The 25,407-nt window shown below is 32.7% G+C and overlaps 1 protein-coding gene across 8 annotated transcripts; it reads right to left on the bottom strand.

Annotated features, from left to right (window-relative positions):
- Positions 1–1,682: 1,682 nt before the first annotated feature.
- Positions 1,683–13,208, bottom strand: LOC120082651. 8 transcript variants are annotated; one of them, XM_039037911.1, is made up of 20 exons: positions 12,894–13,206; positions 11,631–11,850; positions 11,272–11,353; positions 11,112–11,189; positions 10,948–11,007; positions 10,725–10,829; positions 10,277–10,387; positions 9,809–9,850; positions 8,670–8,840; positions 8,179–8,318; positions 7,238–7,335; positions 7,035–7,141; positions 6,897–6,939; positions 6,458–6,549; positions 6,143–6,191; positions 5,690–5,760; positions 3,477–3,596; positions 3,286–3,371; positions 2,718–2,763; positions 1,683–1,878 (listed from the first exon to the last, which is right to left on the bottom strand). In XM_039037911.1, the coding sequence occupies exons 2-20, from the start codon at positions 11,705–11,707 to the stop codon at positions 1,846–1,848; spliced, it is 1,611 nt and encodes a 536-aa protein (XP_038893839.1). In that variant the 5' UTR covers positions 11,708–11,850; positions 12,894–13,206; the 3' UTR covers positions 1,683–1,845. The 8 variants fall into 8 exon arrangements, with proteins under 8 accessions (XP_038893839.1, XP_038893853.1, XP_038893862.1 ...); XM_039037925.1 differs by having other exon boundaries at positions 11,631–11,836; XM_039037934.1 differs by having other exon boundaries at positions 11,631–11,758.
- Positions 13,209–25,407: the final 12,199 nt, after the last annotated feature.

Here is a 25,407-nt window from a genome sequence, read left to right as displayed (position 1 = left end):
TTTTAAAAAAGTTCAAAATTTTGTAAACCAATAAAATTTGGGAACTTTTACTTTTCAAAATTTAAGGATATTTTTTAAAACAAAATACAAAGTTCAGAGATGTTTATGATAATTTAGCTTAAATTCTTAGCCAAATTTTGTATTGTAAAAAAAATCAAAAACTTATTTTTCTCTCCAAAATTTGATAAATCGAAGATAATGTAAAATCTAAAAAGGAAAAAACCCTACATAAAATAAAACTACAAATAAAATAGTACTAAACGAAACCTTAATTTATCTCTTATTCGTTTCTGTTTTACTCTTAATTTTATTGTATATAGTTGATTTTTTTCCCTAAAAAAATAGTTATTTTCTTGTTATTTATTTTTCTGTAATTGACAGAAGCGTAAGTACTTTGCTGCTATATGTATATTGGTAATTTCCTTTTTTTAATTGAACCTTCCTGCCTTTTCTACTTCAGCTTTCTCCTTTCTTCAGCTTTGGATTTGTTGCTCTCAGTTGAAGTCCTGCCCTATCAAATAATTCAATAATAGGCCAAATTTATCGACATTTTAGTATTAGCAAATATAACGCAATTCAAAGAAATTTAAAAATATAGTCTACTACGAATAGATTTTATTATATTTAGACTCTGTTTAGGATTTAATTTGCAATGTTAAAAAATGGTTAAGAAAAAATCTCAATAAATTATTTATTAATCTAACAAAATCACTTTCTAATTCCGACTAATGTTTAAAGATTGATAGACACTAACTTTTAGGTTTAACTTCCCTAAAAAATTGTTTAACTTCTTAACCATTTAACTAAATATACTATAATAATATCCTTTTATATTAATATATTTTGTTATATGTACTTTTAAATGTTAATTAGTTATTTTTTATGAGAATTATTTTTAGGTGTCTTTTTAAATATAAAAAATATTTAAAAACATTTGTACTTTATAACAAAAAGTTTCGAGAGTATAAATATTTTTGAGATTTTTCTATTTATAAGAATTTTCCTCATTTTTAATCATTTGTCCAAAAAGAATATTTTTAAAACTTCCATCAAATTATTTACATTAAATAAAATTAGTTGGAATTTAAATCATGTACATTTTTAAATAAATAATAAATTAATTATTTAGACAAAAGAATTGAAATAGTAAATCTAGTTTTATTCATATAACTCAATTACACAAATTTAATATTAATTTACCAAATATCATAATTAATTTTTTCAAATTTAAATTCAAATTTACCAATTATTCAACTACCATCAATTGTTTTAAAAGGATTGCCATACCCTTATTATTAACCCTAAAAGTGTTACCATTACAATTACACCATTTTTATGGAAAAAGAATGCTTTATATCCCCCACTAACTTCCCAGCAATGAACCAGAGAAGCCAATAACATGGTATATAAAGATATTACACCAGCAATCTGGCTCTCCTTATCAAGAGACGACAGTTACAGAAGTGCCCTTTCATGTACATATAAATAATGTTTGTACAGTAGTGTATATATATATATATATATAACGAAAAAAAGGCCTATTGTAACTGTTCTTTCCATTCTTTCCATTTACAATTAAACCAGAGTATTATTTTGGGGGCTCCATCTATAATGTTAAATATGATTATGAGGAAGAAATTAAAGGGGAAGAGACTATATATGCATTTGTGTCTATGAGAGGGTAAAAGGTAAAAGAGAAGACCTGTATAATTTATTTGATTTATTAGTTCAGACTATGATTAATCAAATTCAATTATGATTAATCAAATTCAATTACATCTCTCCTTTGCATAATGAATGAAGGGTGAATATCAACACAATACTTCAATGGCGAAGGGATTTTGTCTATGCTTTTCCTTTCCGTCTATCATCCATTGCCTGCTTGAAACATATGTCGAATTAAGTCGAAAACTCCGAGAGAAACAACCAGACAGAAATTCAAACCCACCCCACAAAACCCAAAAAGTGCAGCAAATACATTCTCTAAAGCATGACATATTTGCTAATTCGAGCATTGCTCAACTAGTTAAAAGATATAAATCACCAAGAAGTCGAAGGTTTGAATCCCTCACTCCATATGTTGTTGGACTAAAAAAAGAGAAGGCAGAGGAGGCAGAAATACCTAAGTAACAGCTCCATTCACAAAGCATCATAAATCGCCTAATACTCATGCATGCATAAAGGCTTATTATTTAGGGGAATATTACAAAAACATTTTTCTGTTCAGAACAAAACCTTCATAAAAACATGTTTTGGACAACTATTCTTTAAAGTTGTCTTTTTTTTTTTCCCTTTAGTTTGTTGTTCTCAAAGATATTGTTTCTTAAAAGCCTCAGAAGTCATTATTTCATCCATTTATAAGTAAAAAACACAAAGTCTCCCAACATCCACAAGAGGAGGCGTTAAGCAGGATTATCACCCAAGTTCCATGATTTGAGCTTTTAGGTAGATACCTTAATCAGAGAACTTTTGTGGTTTCCTAGATCTAGTATCGAGTGTGTGAAATTTCTTGCATGTTAATCAAATCGAGTTTAATAGCATAGAATTGAAGAGAAAAAATGCTATTAAAATAAAAGAAAAGAAGAGAAGAGATGCATGCTAGTCAAAGTTGGCATTGGTTTGCATTAGTTAATAAATCAAATACGATTACTTTTGACCATAATTAGTGGTGAGCACAAATTGATCCTTATAAAGTAGATTTTGGTAAGAGAAAATACCTTGCTTTGGAACATTCTCATGGTCAACACAAGTGTATCCCGCATCCTACAAGAAAAATCAACATCCAAGGCTGAAAAAACTATTAAAGAAATAAGCAATTCTGAAACTCAAGACATGAGCGAGTATAATGTGCTTCTTGTCGATTAAAGACAAAGCCTAAACTTTAGGGTGAGTCTGAAAACATTGAACCAATTTGTAAGACCCCAATTATCCACAGTTGTAGGAGGAAGGGCCAGAAATGGAATTCAGATCGAGAGAGAGAGGCTGAAGAAGGAAGGGATCAAGTAGGGTATTACACGTATTGGGGGAGTGTGAAGAATTTGAATTACACAGCTCTATCGAATGTGCGGAGGCTATATTTCCTTATTGTATTTTTTTCTGTTCGTATTATCGTTGTTTCCTTGTTGAACTGAGTTCATGTTTTCCAGTGGTAAACATATAAGAACAGATCTCTTGTTCCGATTTCCCGGATATGGATATTTGGTGCTTTCCTGGAAGAAGGAACCTAACACAATCTGGAATGCTTCAAAAACACAAATGAAACTATAAGTATAAAGGAAACATTACCTAACATCATATGTATTAAAGGGAAGAGATGATCCATCAGAACATGTCAAAACAAATTGTGTAGAGATCCCAGAAGGAATTTTCAACTGCATCAACAAATATATGATAAAGAAACAATGGTTTATTTGAAAATATAATCTAAACTTGTATGTGCCATCATCAGTAAATTGACTCTTAATAAGGGCACATACCGACAACTCTCTTGAATACTTCTCAGCAATTACAACAGCTTCTGTATTTCCCATCTTAATTTGGTACCCAGACCTCCTCAAAGAAATAGATGCTGGCTCCCAATTTTCAGACGAATCAATCTGTATGAAAAGCACGTGGTAAAATATCTAGCGTATAAGTCAGTCAAAACCGTATCTTTAATAGTACCAGGTATTTCATATCCTATTTGATACAACTCCTTCAACGGGTGAAGAAAGTCAAAGTTGTTTCATTCTATTGCCTTACCATTTAAGAGGCTGACACTATAACAAATAATACCATTGATGATTGATCAACAGTTTAGGGGTTTTTTCTTTTCCCTTCTAATTTATTCCGTGTATGTGAGTGCGCAGCTTCCCTCTGTTTGGTTAGAATCTTTTTTCATCCAAATAAAAAGGAGAACACAGTTTGAGAGTTATGAATTTTTACTGGTTTCTCTAGATTAAAGTTCAAACTGGTTGAATAGCCAGTAAATGTTTTCAAGACAATATGGGAGATCAATTTAAAAGAAAATTAGAGTTTTAAAAGAAAATTAGAGTTTCGCCAAAATAAATCCTATAAGAATAAAATAATTTTCACTTTTTTGGATATTGTTCTAAAACTGTAGTGGCATAGAGGGTAGCAACCAAGGTTCGAAATATCGATGCCGATAGAAATATCGAGGTCCCAATTTTATGGAAGTTTTGAGAAAAATTATGAAAATTAATGAAAATTGATGGAACTTGTTATAATTAGTTAATGAAACTTTCATTATGGCTTAATTAGACTATAATTGACCATTTTTAATCACAAATTCTATAAAGTAAGACAACATTTAGATGTCTATTGTAAATGTATGTGTACGTGTTGATGCGAGAGTAGAAATTTAAAAAATTACAAAATAATTACAAAATAATATAAACTTTAGAAATATTTTGAGGTGAAATGATGTGAAAATCATGAAAATTTTGGATGGTAAAAAAAAAAAAAAAAAAACTCACATCAATTCAATTTTGGAGTGAAATGATGTGAAAATTTAATGAAAAAAGTTTGAATGAGGTGAAAAATAAATATAGGTTATTTTTCGTGGTTTTTTCAAATTTATTATTATTTTTTTAATGAAAGTTTTAGGTCGAAAATAAAGCTAAAAATTGAGAAGAGTTGAAAATTAAAAAAAGTAACACATAAAAAGGCTTAATCCTTTGTCAAGAATGATATTGGTGTATGAAACTATGGAATTGTGTGTAATCACGACCACAAAATTGAAAATTTTGAACTGGACTAACGTAGTTAATTAAAAAAAAAATCAAAATTCGTCGAAATTGGGGGAAAACAAAATTTTCCCTAATCAAAATTCGAGCCCTTCAAAATCTCGATATATCGATCGAAATTTCGAGATTTCAATGGAAATTTTAAACTATGGTAACAACTAAACTGAAGTGGCAGAATAGGTAAGCAACTCAAGAATGTCAACATGTACCTATAATGCTTTCTTTTTAAGTGTTGAATTCACCAAGCACCATATTCCTAAAAGCTTGCATTATAATACAGAGTTAGCAGATGGCTAACATATTAACCAAAGAATTTTAGATGCTAGGTGAATAATTTTCAATGATTTGAAAGAAAAAATGTAACGAACAGTTAACCCTAATCTTGAACAAGGGATGAAATTAATCTCTCAGCAAAATCAAATAAAAAAATCATCCAAAAACCAATAAATAATCACACAAGTTCAACTAACAAAACATTTCTCAAGTCACAAAAAAGGCCAAACCTAAAAGGAAAAAAGAAACATAAACCTAGGCACAAAATCAAGTATGAAAAAAAAAACTATCTAAATTCAGCATCAATATGCCTAAATCTATCTAAAAAGTAAACAGTGTGACTAAGAAAAGCTGTACAAAAATATAATATAAAATAATAATAATAATAATAATAATGACGACGTTGATGATGATTGGAGAACAACGTCCTCATAAAACCTCTAGAATGTCTATAACTAGCTAGTAGCTACAAATCTTCTAGAAAATGGAAACCAGCTAATGGATGATATTAATTTCACAATATACTTTAGTTCAGGGCTCGATCTGACAAAATGATATATTTGAAGTTAAATTTGACTCACTTTAATTCAGTATAAGGCTAACAAATAAATGCAACCCAAAGAATGAAATTTTCTCGAAGGTTTAGTTATATCAAGTAAACGTAAACCTACCAGCAATAGAACAGTGAACATAGCTTGACCCTTTGAGAGATATGTGTCAATCTCCAGTTGCATGTCAGGATCTATAATGGAACTAGTTAGATAGCTTGGGGAGTACATTAATAGCTGATATATAATAATGTTAACAAGCTAACGAATCAAAATAATTTACAAAAGATAACGTGATAGTTTGAACGATTTTTGTAAACCAAAGTCAAGGCTTTTAAAGAAAAAAGTAACGATTTATCATTAATTACATGATTTTCCAGCCCACCAAGAACTTCCATCGCATATGGCTCTTGGAGGCAACCACATAGCACACATCTCATTAGGCAATTGAGAAAATGTACTTTTGCTAAATACGCAAGCATTATTGTCCAGAGAAGAAATTAATTTCGCAACTTCAAGAATATGCATAAAGGGTGGAAACTTAGATTGATGTTTTTAAAATTCTAAACAACTTACCACATTTTATTTTGTGCTGATCATTAGCAAAAAGCTTTACCAGATCCCCCTGATAATTGGAAAAGAATTAGAGTAAAAACACAGGAATGCCTTCTAATCATAATAAATCACAATTGTTCTTTCAAAGAGAGTGATAAGGAACGGTAAAGGAGAAAACTTAAAAGCAAATTACTTCAAACTAAATATGATAAGATAAGACGTCAAAATTATATGCACAATCTAAGAAGCAATCAGGATGGCTTTTCTGAATTTCATACATACTATTAGAATGTAAAATATATTTTGTATCACAATTCAAAGTTCTTGGTAGAAAACCTGATGGCCTTTCTCATCCATTGGTATGCACTCAACAGCAAGTAGTTTATCAACATCATCAGCTCCAACAACATATTCTGGATTTGTAGCTCCTACATTAAAAAGATAAAAAAAAAAAAAAAAAAAAAAAAAAAAAAAAGATATTCAAAGATCAGAAAGAGCAACTATAACAATCTAGTAGTAACTAATAGCAAAACTGTAAAATGGTATCCTTGAGTTCCCAAAAAAAAATTACAAGGTAGATGAAGTAATCTTTTATCATTCCTTTTCTTTTCCTTTGTGGTGTCTTCCATACTTTATTGTTTTTTTTTTTTCTTTTTTTTTTTCAGTTTCAATACAATTTTTTTCTTCCTATCCCAAAAGAAAAGGAAAAGAAGATAGAAATAAATGTAAGAAAGTTATCTGACGAATCCTGCAAAGCCAAACTCATTTCCATTACCTTCAATATACTGCCTTGTCCCATCTTCAAGATGCCAAACCCACTGACACAAAAATTCATATAATTAATTTATGAACATTCCATATGTATACTCAAATCTCTTTTGATCTTCATTTAAATGATATCAGAGCATGTCACCTGAAATATACAGAGAGAAGTCCCCCGCGTAGGATATCCACACGCAAGAAGTCTGCTCCCTGGTGCAGCCTCACCAACTATTTGAAAATTCTCGATGCCAGGTCCCTCTAATTAGAACTTCATGTGAGGGTTCATGTTTCAGTAAAGTACTGGTTACATGCGATTGTTCATTAATCACCCTCTAAAAGAAATAGAAAACTCACCGATCATTACAGGGTGGTTATATCTCTCATCAGTTGTATAACGTTGCAATTCCACAGCATCATCATCAACTGGAGGGGTAAAAGCACCAGGCACCTCCCTAAGATAATATGTTTTTTGTAGTTGAAAGATAATAGAGAACGTCCATAAGGAAGTGCAGGAATCATAACTTCTATATAAAGGTTGCACCTTGAATCATACTTTCATGCTACCAACTAAATTCAAGCTGAAAGGTAATATAGTATTGTAACAACAGCCTTTCAGTTGATATGTTGCATCATACTTTGGTGCCCACTCTGGGACATGTTGCTTGTGTTCCCAAGGTGCACTTTCCAGTTAAATTTAAGAAATTTTTAAGTTATGATTGGTTGTCGTTGCATAGCTGCACACACGTTCATGGATGGGCTATGAAGGTTGAAATACCTTTTAGACCCAACACAATCATTTTGGTTGTATATTCCTTTGACTCAAATAACTCTTAGCAAATAATGAATCGACCCAACACAATCATGAAAATTTAGGTTGGGTTAAGTTTGAATTATTAAGGTTGCTAACTTTTTTTTTTTTTTTTTTTTTTGAAAAAACATAAAATATCAGTCTTTCAAACAATGAAGTAAGATTAGTAACTCAATTTCAATTTATATTATGAAAAATTACACTACAAAGACCTGAATTTTTATTTTAAATAACCTAAAAATAATTAGTAAATGAAATTAAAATAAACATATGAATATATAATTTTATTCTTAGCAAAAAAAACTTTTTTTTAATTAATAATAAGTTCAGTTGGTTTAATTCAACCCAAACTAATTTTTGAAGAATTCATAAATCAATGCCAACCCATGAAATGGGTTGATCGAGTTCCATGGGTCATTGGTTTTTTTAAACAGCCCTAGGTTTAGTCTAACTGAAGGCATCCACATCACATTTTACAATGTCATACCTGCCAGCATAGAATAAAGGGTCCGGAGGACTGTCGTTGTTGACAGGTTGGTACATTTCAGGTCTTAGACAAAAGTCTGCTGATCCTGGAATATTATTTTGTACCCTAGATATAAAGACATCTTCAGTTGTTCTCAAACCCTGAATGCAACAGAGATGAGAATTATGTTACATGATTGATTGACCATCGATTATGGTAAATTTATTTATATAAACACTTTAAAGCTCCCCCTCACTTGTGGGCTTGAAAATTTGTGGAAAACTCAACAAGTGGAAATTAATATTGATTGGGGAGAAATGACATTAAGAAGTTTAAACACAGAACTCTTGCTCTAATACACTGTTAAATCACCGATCGACCCAAAAGTTCAAACTGATCGGTTATGACAAATTTAATCATACCAACACTTTAAGAAATTAAAAGATGAGTGGCAAGTTTGTCAAAGCAAGGGAAACAAACATAGCAGTCAAGGTATTTAAATGTAACACTACCTCAGCTTTGGGAGGAAGCTGGTATTTTGAAGTCCCCATATCCATACTCTCTCTCTTTTGATATTGATATCCACTCTCAAAGAATTTAAAATCAGTATTCTCTCTTTTTTGATATGGAAATCCACTCTCCAATTGATTTTCAGCAAGAGATGTTCGTTCTCCAATCTTTTCCTGTGATCAAAAGATACACAGCCTTTATTACAACAATTTATTGATATCAACTGACAGTTATTATAAGAGAGATAACAATTGCATTGCTTAAAAAAAACTAGAAACAAGGATGATGGAAACTCGAATTGTTGACAAGATTATGTTTCTGGCTTTTAAGAAAAGGAAAATAATTAGGTGTAGCCAGGCTGCATCCATCTATTGTGTAATCCCTAGTGTACCTAATAAAAAATTGTCACATGGCAATTTTATATTTAAAAAAAAAACTGATTAATTTTTTTTTTTTTTTTTTTTTTTGTTTTGTAGGAGAAGGGGGAGTATGGAGATTAGGTGCAGTCTCATTTCTCTTAAGAAAATTGGTCCAATAAAATATTTAAATAATTCCTTTGACATTTTTTCGTGTTAAATTTTGTTGGGTACCCAAATATAAGAAAACACCCCCAATATCAAAGAAGAGATTACAATCAATTTACAATCCATACTCCCTAGCTAATTTCCACTTATACCTTACTAATATGCTACTAATATTACCAATATATCCCCCCATTAGTACTCCCAAAAATTTCTTCACAAAGTTGCATGTCATGCTTAACAAGAAGGCCGTTTGGTAAAACGTTAATGTAATTGGATAAGTATTTTAAATTTTTCATGTTATTTCAACAAAAACCCTCAAAAGGAGAATTTTCCCCCCTTAAAGAAATGGTAGGCCAAGAAGAGCAGTGAAATTCGGTATATCGAACATTCCCTCCTGACCCATTTTCTATTCTATTGTTCCTCTATTCGTTTGATATAAATTGCCATTATAATATTATAGAGAAGATTAACATTCTATGGTGAAAAATAAATGAAGCAATAATAAAAAGGAATCCTAATAGATGGACTTGCAATCATATATAGCAAACGTTTATCTATTTTGGTTGGGCAACTTATAACTGGAAGAAAGCAACAAATTTTAATATTAGCAAGCTTACATAAGATGTTCTGATCTTCTGCTGCAACTGATCATGAAGAAGCTACAAAAATTTGAGGAAAAATAAAAAAGGTAAATAGAAATGAAAGAGAAGGAAGAAAGCATTACCAAAAAGGCAAGAAGAAGAGGAAGAAACTGTTCTCTTGATCAGCAAGTATAAAAAATATTGCAACATGTACCACAAACCATCCCATCAAATTGGCCAATGAGCAAAGACAGAAGGACAATAAGTACACATTATATACTACTAGTCTGCCAGAAAACACTAATTTTGACTAGACGGCATTTTGTAATAGTGTAATTAGGTCTAAAGACAGATTAAGTGGGCACATAGATTTCATGCGTTCCGCTTCAAGATTTCTACCAAGTTTATTTTCAGGATTCCTTTGGAATAAGGGTAGCCAGAATATCAGCAAGAAAGCTGGATTTATGCAATTTTGCAGATGTGCAAAATATGTAGAGAATTTACCTTCACCCTGTTGGTTAAAACAGAGGCATTTATGACATGAGGCCATATGCCATACTCTGCCAAAAGCCCAAGCAATGATGACATGTAATGATATCTTTCATCATCCACAGCCTGTTGGAGAATAAGAATGAAACTATTCAGCATTAATAACACAAGCAGATATTAACTTCCTATTTTGTTGAAACATTTTTTATAGCTATTGTTGTCGAAACATATTATTCATCGCTCCCCTTTCTGATGAATACCAACTAGAAGCTTTTTCTTTTTTCTTCTTTTTAGATAATCTCCATGAGTTTTGGCCTAGGGGTGATATTTTCATATTTTCCCTCTTGAATTCATAGGTCCAAAAATATACAGGTGATACAGAATGGAGACTGATTGAAATAAGCAGACATGTCTCATACAAGGTATTAGATGGAAATGAACTAGGAAAGAAATTAAAACAAACCTTCAATTCATTAGTCAATTTTAAGTTCACTTCAAGATCCCCTTTTCTGTATCCCAACTCATTGAAGGCAGAAGTAAGGACTTCAGTTTGTTTCTCATCAACTGCCTGCTTCACAATGAGAAAAAGAATTATGTTATCCGAATCATGATGCGAAGAAACCACGGAATGAGGAGAAAACTGAAAACAGTAGCCCATACAACCATATCCAAGAACAAAGACAAACCATTCTTATATCTGAAAATTTCCTCTCCAGTGCATATTTCTCATTCAACAGTCGCAATTCCTTTCACCACAAAGACTTTTTATGTAAGGTATAATAGATGTTGAAATAAGCATACAGCAACAGCCAATATCACATGAACCCAGAGTCATCTAAGCAAGTTATACCTTCAAACAAGCAACTGAAATTTGTTGACGAAGAAGTTGAATCTCCCCTTCCTGTGCCCTTATTCGTGACGATAGTTCCTATGTACAACTTTAAGAACTCTAAGATGTTGCAGATGGCTTAAAATTAAATTCCGAGAAAATTGTAGAAAGAAGCCCATACCATATCTTCTTGGTCTTGATGATTATTGACATCCACAACTCTTTTCAGATTATTAGAACCAAGAGATCTTTCAAATGTGAGCCTACAGAAATAATTGTATTGGTTTAGACCTTGCTGTAGGATGATGATTATCATACACAGTGCAGCTGCTATTTAAGCCATTAACCAAACTAATTTCCCTGCTTATCCCTCCTTAAATGATCCGTTGAAACTACGTTCAGACAATTAAAAATAACAAAATAAAACCTATCAAGAAGAACTCTCATTGCCTACTTTATGCAATTGGTACTACCAGCATTGATTTTAGTAGTGAGCAAAAAAATCTGCAATCCTACTATGAAAGTAATTCAAGTTATCACCTCTTTTTTAGTTGGGATCCTGCAGCATGAACACCACTATCATTATGCCCCTGCAAAGAGCTATGGGTAGTCGACATCAGATTGGAAGTTCAAGTTCTTCACTTCGGCAACTTCTGGTTGCATCAGCACTAACATTGTCCATCACAAAAAAGTCTAGCACTTTACATCACTTGATGTCCATACACCGTAGACGGAAACTTTGCACGCTTTATTCATACAACTTTCATTCACAATATGTATGATCACCATGCATCAAATACAGAGTATGTAAATTCAAAAGGATGGAAAAGGGAAATACTACAACACATCAAAATGACTGACTGAAGAAAAAATATACAGAGATAATTTTTGCTACAAAATTTTAACTCTTCAACACTAGACAGTTTAGAAGAAGCCCGTACTTCCACTCGAATTACTGCAACTGATGCCATATCAAAAGGGTGAAACGTAATTCCAGATGAATTTAGAAGATTTGAACAATTGGGGAAAAACCAAAAGTTCAGAGCACAAAAATAGACAGGTTCCTAGTCCCCAATTGAAAAAACATCGAAATTCAAATAACACTTCCTCATCATCTTTACTCTCTTCTCATGAAGAAATATAATACACGTGAATCTAATGAAATGCTTGTCAAGCATGTTTAATACTAAATCTGCAACAAGATTCTGAGCATTTTGATGAACCATTAAACATATGAGGAATGAGATTGAAAAATGAAACGAGATACTCATAATGTTGGCCTCAGGTGCAAGGAAACACAGTTAAGAAGAGGGATAAACAAGCCAATTACAATTAGAATCTGGGATTGGAAATGGCAAACAACAGTCAAATTTTAACAATTCCAAATAAGAACTTAAATGGCTGATTCAACTCAGCAACCAGATAGCAAAATATCACATAACCAACCAAATTTTTACGAACTTTTCTCATAAACCAGTCCAACCAGAAAAATTATAGCGATGAGAAATTATAAATCAATAAACAAAGTCCATATCAGATCCATCTTCACATAACTAAAAAACATAAAACAGCAACAAAAACATACAAATCCTGTTGTATTTTCACCAAAATGATGATTAGAATCCTAGAATTTGGCTTCCAAAAGAAAAACCCATACTAAAAACAAACATATCGGTACGTATAAAGCATCCGCACCATATCCAGAAACATCAAATTTAAACAAAAACTTAAAAGATATCCTTTTTCGGAACAGGGAATGATTCATCAGCCATTAATTGACAGTAAAACGAGTTAATGAATTACCCAAATGATGTCTAACAAAACTCAAGAGATCTCGGGCTCGAATTCTTTTGCAGGTGCGAGAGAAAAGAAAAATATTGCCAAATCGACCTGCTTAAGAGCCAAAAACAGTAAGAATGGCAAAAGAAGAAAGGTGTGGAAGTCAAATGAGTGATGGGTTAGTTAAGGAAAATGAATTTCATCAACTTATAATCGGCGATTTCTTCTGGACTTTTCGAATCTTACATAGAAAAAATTACGAGGAAAAATATATATAATTAATTGATAAATGCAATCGAACGTCAAAATCAAAAGTCTCCTCGCCAATATGAAACTGTGTTTGGCCGTATAAATTGGGAAAGAAATGATTGGAAACTAGAACTTAAAAATCTTAATAATTAAATAATTAATTTGTTCTTTATAATCTTACTCTCTTGGTATTTATTTCCTCTTATTTTGAGATTTATATAATGAAAATTTTGATTGTGTGACAAATAGTCATACCCAAATCCACGGGGCTCCTATAATATAGTCCATAAATTCTTATTCTGTATATTATTATAATGTTTTTGTTAGCACATATATTATTATAATGTTAGTCGCAAAGTTTGGTCTATTTACATATTGTTGTTTACAATTTTTTTCTACTCCATTTTAGTATTAAGAAATAAGAATATTATAGGACAGTTGCAACAATAGAAAAAAAAAACATTATTGTTATTATTATTTTTTATATATATCCAATTTTACTTTTATTTGTGTATCTAACATGTATATACTTATACATAGCCAATGTAATTAAACTTCAACTGCCATCATTTTGTACTATCAATCTTGAGGTACTAGATTTGTTACCCCACCCCACATATTGTAAAATATATATATATATATATATATATATATATCGGTAATATATCTAATATATGTTATATCATGTAGTTAACTAATATACTTTATACTTGGTATATAAGTAGACTGATATACCAAATATGAAATATATAAGTTATACAATTGATATACCAAATTCAACATTCATATACCATATTTATCAATTAACAAGTGATTATACATTTGCTATATTCATGAACCTGATTCGAACCAGTGATCATTTGTGTTAGAGTATTGTATGTATAGTATATCATCATCGACTTATAATAGTCTCGTCTGTCCTATTGGTAATCAATTTGAATAAATGTCGATAAACTATTGATACACCAATGTTACATTTGACGTTCAATTTTGAATAGGTGTTGATATTTTACTTTCAAATTTTAATTAAGTGTTGATATATTCCTATTACTAATATACTTTAACAAACGTGTTTTTAGTCTAAAAAACAAATGTATTGAGAAATGTTGGTATACTTGTGATACACCAACACATTGTATTTAAAATGATTTTGAGATAATGTTGATATAATAACAATGCACCAAAATGGTCATGCTTAAATTTTGTTTAAAATGAATGATGATATACTATTGATGTATTGAGATCGATGTCTTAAATTTAATGTATCTCGTGGTTTGAAGTTTTGTTAACACAAGTTATTATCTAATAAAATCAGAGGTATTTTATTTAACATTTAGACAACATTAATTCAATCCAATAAACTAAGATCCAAGGTTATATGATGTCACTTGAACAGTATGTGGTTGACATACAGGTGATTCATGTTCAACTAATAACCTAAAAGGTTTGCAGTAAATGGATGAAGGTTGGGTGTCTTATCTTGGTAACACTATGAATACGGCCCATTTTGTAATTGTTACATGAGATGTAAGTGTTACAAACAATATGAACTATTATTCATGTAAAGACATGTAAGTAGAGGTGTCCTGTATAAAGAAGTTTATACATAGACTGAACAACAAAATAATTAGTTTCTCTTTATAACACCGTTACTTAAATAAACTAATATTTCACTAGGATGACCATAGGAGACTTGACCTTAATCCTGAGTGAGTTGTGAACTCTGGTTTATGACGACAATCCTTTGATCTGTATGAGAGTGGTCATGATAGTCAACTCAATCAACCTACCATTTTGGGGATTTGTCTGATTAGGAAACTGGAAACACAGCTACACAAGATGAAATTCACTCCTTCCGATTCCTTGGGAAAGTAGATAAATTGCTCCCTTAATAGCTAGTTCTGGGGACCTTATAGTTGGACTATAAACTCACTGGCTCGAGAGGTGTTAGTTTATAGTTGGACTATAAACTGTTTGTTCATTAAAGAAATCAGTGGTACTTAAGTAGTTAGATGTAATTGCGGAGGTAAAACAATATTTTGACACAACTGTAGTTATGAACATTTGTGAAAAGGTCAATGCTCTATTAATTTGTTATATCTATGGACACATAAATATATCTAAGTGTGAAGAGTACAACTATCGATCTTTAATGGAGTGATCGGTACTTAGTGAATATTGATTAATTGGATTAAAGGAGTTTAATCAATTAATCTCATATCATTGGAGCTTCTAATCTGTAGGTCCATAAGGTCCCCTTGTTAGCTCACTGAATGATAGTAATGAAGAATGATTTAAATTTTTCAAATTAAATGAGAGAATTTTATATTAATGAGATTTATATGTAGTGGTTAATTATAGATATGATCTATAATCCAAATTATGTAAGAGAAATATATTTGAATAAGATTTTGTTGGGGCTAATGCCCTAAATCTAATGGGTCATGTAGTTTGTAATTGTAATGTACAAACGATTTATTTATTTAATAAAATATGAGATATTTTATTCGACATTTAGTGGCATTAACCCACAAAACCAATAAACTAACATCTGAGGTTATCTTCTGTAGTTTAAACATGTATGTAGAGACATACTGGTGCATCATGTTTAAGTGATAACCTAAATGGTCTGTAGTAGATGGATAAGGTTGGGTAGCTTATCGTGGTGACACTACGAATACAACCCACTTTATAGATGTTACAATTGTTGTAAAGTGCTACAAATGATCTGATCCCGATCATTCATGTAGAGACATGTGACGGTAGTGTTCTATACAAAGGGGTTTATGTAAGACTGGGCCACGAAATGACTAGTCTCATTATATAACACTGTTAATAATAGAAACTCACATTTCACTAGGATGACCATAGGTGACATGACCTGAATCCTAAGTGAGTTGTGAACTCCTGCCTATGAAGGTGATCCTTTGATTTGTATGGGTGAGAGTGGTCAGATCGTCGACTCAATAAGCCTACCATTTTGAAAATTTGTCTAATTAGGGAGTTGGGAACACAGTTACACAAGACGGAATTCACTCATTCTATAATATCAGGGTAAGTAGATAAATTGCTCTCTTAAAGGTTGATTCCGGGACTTGAACAATGTGACACCACACTCTTTTTTGGCCCGAGAGGGGTTTTGTCATAGTTGGACTATGGCTTATTATTTATTAGAGTCGTCAATAGTACTTAAGGAGTTAAATGTAACTAAAGGGGCAGAATGGTAATTTTGGCTAGTTGTACTTACGAGCAATTTGTGAATGATCACCGCACTGTTGACTAGTTATATCCAACATACACAAAAATATATCTATAGTACGAAGAGTGCAGCTGTCGGTCTTTGGTGAAGTGACTGATAGTCAATGGATGTTGAATAACTTAATTAAAAGAGTTTAATTAATTATTCAAATACCATTGGAGCTTCAATCTATAGATCTATAAGGTATCCTCTATAGCTTGATGGAGATTAATGAGAACCAATTTTGGATTAATTTAAATTGTTCAAATTAATTAAGGGAATTAATTATATGTCATATGATTAATTTAAATTAATTATATGTGATATAATTAATATAATGTATTTGATATATTATAATATAAAGTTTATTTTGAGAAGAATTAGTTATTTGAATATGATTCAATTACTAATTATATGGATGAAATTCATATAATTAAAATTAGTATAAATGTGATTTATATTAAATATCATGATTGATTGAGAAAATTAAAACTATAGATTATATTGTATTTGATACAATATAAAAACTATAGGTTATGTGTTATATATGTGTGTGTATGATAATTATTTAAATTAAAATTAATTTTTAATTTTCAAAATTAAAGAGGGAGAAATAACTTCCCTCACCTTAATTCTCTCTTGATCTAACGTGGTGAGTCGGGGTTATTTTTAATAGACCTTCATCTTCTACGAGAAGAGGAACTGAAGTGGATCTCTCTGAAAAAAAATTCCCACAAACACTCTCATTCTCTCAAATCTCTCCCCTTCTTCCAAAACTCAGAGCCCACAACTACTGAGGATTCTCTAACCAAAAGAGAATACAGAATGCTCCGCTTGGTGGTGTTATCATTAGATGTTCGTGATCGTCATTGTTTGTAACCGTTTTGAAAAAGGATTTCATGAAAAGGGTTTCGGTTCTTCAAGGGTAAGTCTTCCCTAAAGCCTAATTCTTTTTCCCCTTTCTAGCATGCTATAAAATTGTTAATGTATAATTATTTTTCGTTCTATAAATTTTGATTTTGTGTAAAAAAAAAAAAAAAATGGGAACGATCCTCACTTTTGCTACAAAACTTCACCGTTCCTTCAGATTCAAATATTAGATTTATATGAACTGGATTCATAAAGAGATGTATACATATAAATATGTGATATTTATATGTTAATTAATTTCATATAAAATATGATTTAGTATAGTTATTTAATTGATTAATTAAAGGTTAATTAATTGATTAAGAAAGAATGGAGATTGAATGTTAGTATACATGTATGTTATTTATGATAACTAAATAAATGTATATTAAATGAGATTTAATATATGGTTATTTAATTAATGTGTCAATTAACTAAATAAGGGTTATTTAATTAATTAGCACTAAGGGTATAAAGGAAATTTTTTGGAGAAGAGTTAACCCTTCTCCATATAAATATATCCTTATAGCCCATTTAGGGTAAGGAGTTTTTTTACGCAAGCCTCCACCTTCTCTCTAACTTATCTCTAGAAATTCTCTACCTTTTTCCTCCTCAAAAGTTATTAGAGACAAATCTTCCAAGTTCTTCGGAATCCTAGAGAATACTAAGGTAACTTTGTTGGTGGTGTCTGATAACTTGTAGAAATACAAGTTATTTATACCGTTTTATTTAGATTATGCGGTAAAAAGAAGGAAAATTTACGTCGATCATATAGAAATTGGCATAGAAACGCGAAGATTATAAAGTGTCGTAAGCACACTCGCTAACCCCATTGCAATAGCAAAATGGAATGTCCAGGTCTTTGTTTTGCAGGAAACAGGTCACCATATGCAACAACCGCTCGAGGATAGAAATGAACAATGCATCCACATTGCATGCGACAATCAATCAAGAACGAAAAAGAACAATGCAATTGCAACGTATGCGACAATCGATCATGGACTCAAACGACCAACACATTTCCACCGCATGCGGCATCGATAAGAGATCAAAACAATTACATCGTATGCAGCGATCGATCGAAGATGTAAATATCAACGCATTCGCAAGAACTTCTGACATTGTACAGCTTTTCTGTTGTATGGTTTTGACAAGTTGAACGTGGAGCAGAGCAGACGTTTCCATTATGCCATGGCAGGAATTATCAGAGCGGGACCACTAATGCAGAAGGAGCCAACGTCTACAAATAGCTTCGTCAAATTTAAAGAAAGGAGGCTAGTTTGAAAAGAAAATTTAGAGAAAATCCGGGAGACAGACGAGACAAGACCGAGAGGTAAGTCTCTGGAGCAAGCAATTATTTCCATTCTTGAAGAAGAAGCTCTGTGCGAAAGGTCACTTCTACCTGGAAAGCAAGCCTAAGAGGGAAGCTTTCTACTCCATTCCTACCACACGCCGACAAGCAAATTGTCTTCGATCAGGATCCGTGTTAAGACATTAACACTCTTTCCGTATTTGTTTTTATTTTATATTCATCTACTATGTTCATCTCTAAACTTTCATTCACTATCTGTAACAAACGTTTATCTCTAGATTTTAATATCATTATCATATTCATCGTCATTTCTTTGCTTTTCTCCATACATTCATCATCCATTTTCTCCATCATGTGCAACTAATCCCCAGGGTAAGGGGAAGGATTAAGCGAGTAAGTTAATCTTTCTTGAAGAAATCGGCTAAGTTTAGCTAAAGCATGCTCGATGGCATCTTTACCTGTGAGAGTAGAAGTGAAGATGTTATTCTGCCTCTCGAAAGAAGGTTGGAAGAATGCGTTAACTAAAGCGAGAGTATTTCCAGAGATAGAAACAACCTTACGTTCATCACGTTCATCCTTGTTCACCATAGACATATGGGAATGTGGCTGATCACTGAAAGGTGTATGCCAAAGGAAAGCGGAACCTTAGTTGCGTCCTCAACAAGATTGACGAACTTGCGATGTCCTTTCCCTCAATCCATTCTCTTTCTGACTCATTTCACAAGACTTGCCACCGCATTCATCAGACACTTTTTCACATCTTCACAGCTAGTCCTCAACTTGTATATTAATTGTTTATTCATTTATTTTATCATCGCATTCTACTTTATTCATTTTACAAGACTTACTTATTACCGCATTTATTTTATCGCACTTTATTTATCATCGCCTTTTATTCTTTACCACATTTTACGTTTCTACAAACCCAAATCATTATTCTTTATGTTGAACCGGTCGCATATACCACATTAGTGTCATATTAATCATAATAATCCCATGTTCGACCTCAGTTCACTCTGAGAAACTTGCGTTGGAATTATACTTGGTTTCAGCGCAAGAAAACTTGTGACACGCACTACACGAATGCATACTACGAACGCATATCATTGTCATCGCATACATTCAAAACGTAGTATCATATTATCATTACAGCAAAGCAACTTGAGCGCATAGAGAATCAAAATCAATCATAACCAATCATCATTCATATCATCATTTCAATTTTCTATTACAGTGTCCTTTTTCTTGGAGAAGTTCGAGATCGTTGATAACGGTGGAAATGGAAAGCTAGAGGAATCCACAAATGTGAGTTCTGATTTATTCTCTTCTTCCTCTTGTCTAGCATGCTTATGGTTTTGTTTGAATGTTTATCCTATAAATGCACATTTTATTTTACTGTTTTTGTTTCTATAAAAACCGAATATCTAAATGTAAGGTGTTCACATGCTTCTGTGAGAATTCAATTCCTTCAATTGGTATCAGAGCCATTGTTTTCTTGCATTTTGATTTTCTATTTTTTTAAACAAAAATCTGTTCATGAGGTGAGTTATTTTTCTATCTATGAGCGCGTTTGGATCGCTCCGATCTCACAGTGACCGAAATACAACAATATACATTCAAACGTATAGTTATACAAACAAATAGAAATTATCGGCATGCTATGAACAAGATATAACAGGGAAGAGAGTTTCCATACCAGTTGAAGACAGTCTTCAAACTTCAGAACTCAATGCAGCGGAAACCTCCACGCGATCTACCAACGCCTAGCAGAATCGTCAACTACAGCAACACGGACACGAACGTCGTGGGGACAACACCACCAGAAAAGAGCCTCGGGTATTCTCAGAGTGAGAACCCAAAACGTGGTCTTTGGTGAATTTGGTAGAGGAAGGAGAAAACATAGATCGTATAGGCGATAAACAAGTGGGAGGGAAAAAGGTGATATTGTATAACAAAATACTTATCATTTAGGAGAAGCTACACGATCGTATAGATTTTACTGAACGATCGTTTAGGAAATGGTATACGATCGTTTAGCAAACTCGGGACACACTACGATCGTTTAGGGAAGCTACCCGATCATGTAGGAACTAGTGTGCGATCGTTTAAGTGCGATGTGGACGATCGTTTAGGCGAAGAGTGACTATCGTATAGGTTCTCGAAATACTTAAGCGATCGATTACGATTCACCAGCGCGCTCTCTCTTTCTTTTCCGGACGGGTGATTCAAAATGAAAACTATTTTCATTTTAATTCATCGGTTACAATAACTGACGCTACCCCACTAACCCACGTCCAAACGTGATTTTTGGGTTAATTATCATATAACTAACCAACTAAAATATTAATAAATATAATCATATTATATTTTTAACCTATAGTTTGATATCACATATCTACTGTAGTATTTTCTCTTCTACTTGATATAAATCATATTTATATCTAATTTCCTCCAAAATATTGTATCTCATACATTTAGCCAATTATACCATATATAATTAACCAGTCCAATTATATCATATATAATCGAACTTCCTCTTGTCAATTTGAACATTTCAAATTAACCCAAACACTGGTTCTTGACTTTATCCAAACTACCCAGGGGACCTAATGGGTTTGTGGCTTGAAGCTTCAATGGTCCGTGAATAGCTGACTAAACTTTTTAGCCACGAGATCACCATCCGTTAACTGTCAGGCATTCCACTAAAGACCAACAATTGAACTCTTCTTACCATAAATATATTTTTGTGTCCATCGGATATAACCAATCATTAGTACGATGACCCTTCACAGATGCTCGTAAGTACAACTGGGCCAAATTATCGTTTTGCTTCTGTAGTTACATCTCACTCCTTAAGTACCACCGATTTCTCTAATGAACAATACAACATAGTCCAACTATGTGTGAACACCTCTCGGGCCAAGAGAAGGTGTGTGACGCCACATCGTTTAAGTCCTGTAATTAGCCCTTAAGAGAGCTATCTATCTACTTACCCATACCTCGGGGAAGAAGTGAATTCCATCTTGTGTAGTTGAGTTTCCAGCTCCCAAATCAGACAAATCCCGAAAATGGTAGGTTTGAATCGACGACCTAGCCACTTGCACTCATACAAATCAAAGGACTGCCCTTAGTGGCAGAAGTTTTCAACTTATGCAGGATTGAGGTCATGTTACCTATGGTCATCCTAGTGAAGTGAATTTTTTTTTCATGAGCGATGTTATATAACGAGACGTTAACACTTTGTGGTTAGGTCTTATACAAACTCTTTGTATAGGGCACCTCCGCTCGCATGTCTCCAATACGAATAATCAGGATCAGACCATTTGTGACAAGTCACAACACTTGTGACCATTCCACAAAGCGGGCCGCATCCGTAGCGTTACTAAGATAAGGTCTCCCTCCTATATTCATATACTACAAACCATTTTGGTTATCACTAAAGACATGATCCACTTATATGTCACCACATACATGTTTGAGTTACATACATATAACCAGAGATTTTATGTTTATTGGTTTGTGGTAAAGAAAATAAAATAAGCAACTGAGTAAAAATACATGATGTGAAGTAAATATCATATATTAACAACACAAGCATTTGTACAAACTGTTTAGAAACTACAGGACACAAAGCTTTAGGGCATCAACCTCAACACTAGTATCATGGCATGCTGTGATGGCTTATGGCTTTCAGCGAGATGGCATGTGATGATGGCTTACGGTGGTACGCATTCCATTCAATGGGATGATGACCTTACAAAGCAAAGGAGCTTGAAGATAAGCGCATCAACGTATACCATGCGTTGATGCTTACAAGGCTGAATGCAAACCCATGCGGCGAGTCGATGCCCATGCGATGAGGGAACTTAGGCGCGATGGATGCAATACTCATGGTTGCAAGTGGAGGGACGATGCTCATCCGATGAACTTCATTGTCCAACGCATGCGGTATTCGAAACCCTGCGTCGAGCGAGGCACCATGCGTCGAGCACTTTTTCTGTCATGCGTGGAGTTCAGCGAAAATCCCTTGTTCGTCTCGGTTTATGCGTCATGGAAGGTACCTGGCAGATAGCTAATCGTAAGAGTCTCTTCGACGCAAGGATGGCAACTTTCCTTCGTAATTTTAATTTTGTTAAAATTAGAGTGTCGATATTTGATCTGTCTTTTATATAGTTTTATTTGCATGTGATGTATTATTTAACTGTATGTTTTATATGTTGCATAATGTATGCTATATAGTTTTAAAACCCCACCTTAGAATAAGCATAATCATGCATCATATAAAAATTATATGGTTACATGATTAATATAAGTATGCTCATGCATTATAATATAATTGTTATATTATTTGAATGCATGTTTTGAGTAAGCATATTCATGCATCATAAATGTTATGATGTATGATGTAGAAAAATGGATATGTATGTTTATTTTTCATGTATGATAATTGTAAGCGTTATAATTAGATGAAAAATGAAATTTGCATTGAGCATTACATTACTTAGATTAATATAAACGTTATATTTAATCAAAGTGGTCATAATGCAAACGAAAAAAGATTTTGACAAATTCATTGTTTCATAAAGGTTATAAATTCAATTAAATTAGAATTAAAATCTATAATCAAGAGTTGATGCAAACATATGTCAAAATTAATTTTAAATGGTTTAAAATTGATTCACCTGAACTTATGTTAAACACATTCCTAATGAGATTAGAAAAAGGTTAATCTTTTAATGCATTTTAATAGAATTAAGATGAACTTAGTTAAAAGATTAAATTTATAAAATAATTGCCCATAAGGGACCTTTGTCTAAGAAACGTTCTGTTTAGGCTAAGATTCTTAAGCTGGCGGAAATGGAACACCTCTACCTGGGAATGGACCTGGAAGATGAATTGGATAAATATTTTATAAGCTTGCAAGAAGTGATTAATTTTATTAAAAGAGTTTAACGAATAAGATCACATATTGTTAAAACTATTTGATATACGCATCATAAGTTAATAAACCCAAAAGATAGAACAATTAGTGGGAAGAAAAAGATATATATGATATGTCATTTTTCCACCCACGTTCTCCTGAGGAGTTCACAGGGTGAGATTCATGTTTGACCTCATGGTGCCCTGGGTGCACCCTCCCTCAAAAATGAAGGAACTCTTATTCAAGAGTACCTATGAGCGGAAGCGGATCTTTCCAATTCATTATGACAGAATTTCCACATATACATTCAAGCATACAGATATGCATTCACAACACTAAATTATTGGCATGCTTAAAGGATCAATAAATAAAAGACCGAGAGATCATACCAGTTGAATACTTTTCTTCATAGCAAATCTCGCTTTCGCTGGAATGGCAAGCAGCTGTTTAGCAACTCCCAATCATCTACCATGAACAGTCTCCACACGAACAAAAGGAAACAGAGACAACACCACCATTCAGAGCCCTTAGTATTTTCGAAGTGAGAATCCAAAGAGTGGGCTTTGTTTGGATTTGGTAGAGAGGAGGAGGTAAAGATATCGTATACAACGATCAAGCAAGTGGGAGAAAGACTCATCTATCGTATAGACAAAATGCTTGATCGTTTAGGTGAAGTATACGATCGTGTAGGAAAAGATAAGCGATCGCCTAAATGATCGTGTAGGAAAAGCTAAGTGATCGTCTATATTATCATTTAGTATGGTTCGGGTGCTAAACAATTGTTTAGTAAAAGGTAAGCGACTGTTTAGTAAATAGCGCGTGCGGGTGTAAGTGTTAAACGATCGTTCAACACTATCGTATAGGTAAGTGATCGTTCAACACTATCATATAGGCTCTGATTTTATTAAGCGATGACACACTTCAACGCTATCTCTCCAATGCTTAACATGTCGTGAGCTATTTAAGCGTCTCAAAGCGATTCTTCATCTTACTCATCCGTTACAAAAACAGAAGAGACGCCTGTCAATTATCCCATAACTGTTCAATTAATAAATAATAAATATTATTCATAACCTATGGTTTAATATCATATATTAACCATAGTATTTTTCCTCCACTAGATTTAAATCATATTTATATCCAATTTCCTCCAAATTAATGTATCTCATACATAAAGTCAATTATATCATATATAATTAACTAGTTCAATTATATCATTTATAATTAACTAGTTCAATTATATCATTTATAATTAACTAGTTCAATTATATCATTTATAATTAACTAGTTCAATTATATCATATATAATCGAACTCCGTCTTGTCAATTTGAACATTTCAAACTAACCTAAAAACTGATTCTCAACTTGTATCCAAGTTACCAAGGAGACCTTATGGACCTATGGCTCAAAGCTCCAACGGTACGTGAATAACTGACTAAACTCTGTAGCCACGATATCCACCATACGTTAACTGTTAGGCATTACACTGAAGATTGAAAATTGAACTCTTCTTACTATAAATATATTTCTATGTCCATTGGATATAACCAGTCATCAGTATGATGTCCCTTCATAGATGCTCGTAAGTACAATTGGGTCAATTTACCGTTTTACCCCTGTAGTTACATCTTACTCCTTAAGTACCACTAATCCCTCTAATGAACAATACAACATAGTCCTACTATATGAGAACACCTCTCGAGCCATGAGAAGGTGTGTGGTACCACATCATTCAAGCCCCAGGATCAGCCCTTAAGGGAGCAATCTATCTATTTATCCCTACTTCGGGGAAGGAGTGAACTTCATCTTGTGAAGCTGAGTTCCCAGCTCCCAAATCAGACGAATCCCCAAAGTGGTAGGTTTGAGTAGGTGCTCTGGCCACTCGCACCCATGCAAATCAAAGAACCG

Source organism: Benincasa hispida, chromosome 1 (assembly GCF_009727055.1).
Source record: "Benincasa hispida cultivar B227 chromosome 1, ASM972705v1, whole genome shotgun sequence".
Taxonomy (NCBI): domain Eukaryota; kingdom Viridiplantae; phylum Streptophyta; class Magnoliopsida; order Cucurbitales; family Cucurbitaceae; genus Benincasa; species Benincasa hispida.
Note: the sequence above shows the minus strand (reverse complement) of the source record. Positions and strands in the feature narration are given on the sequence as shown.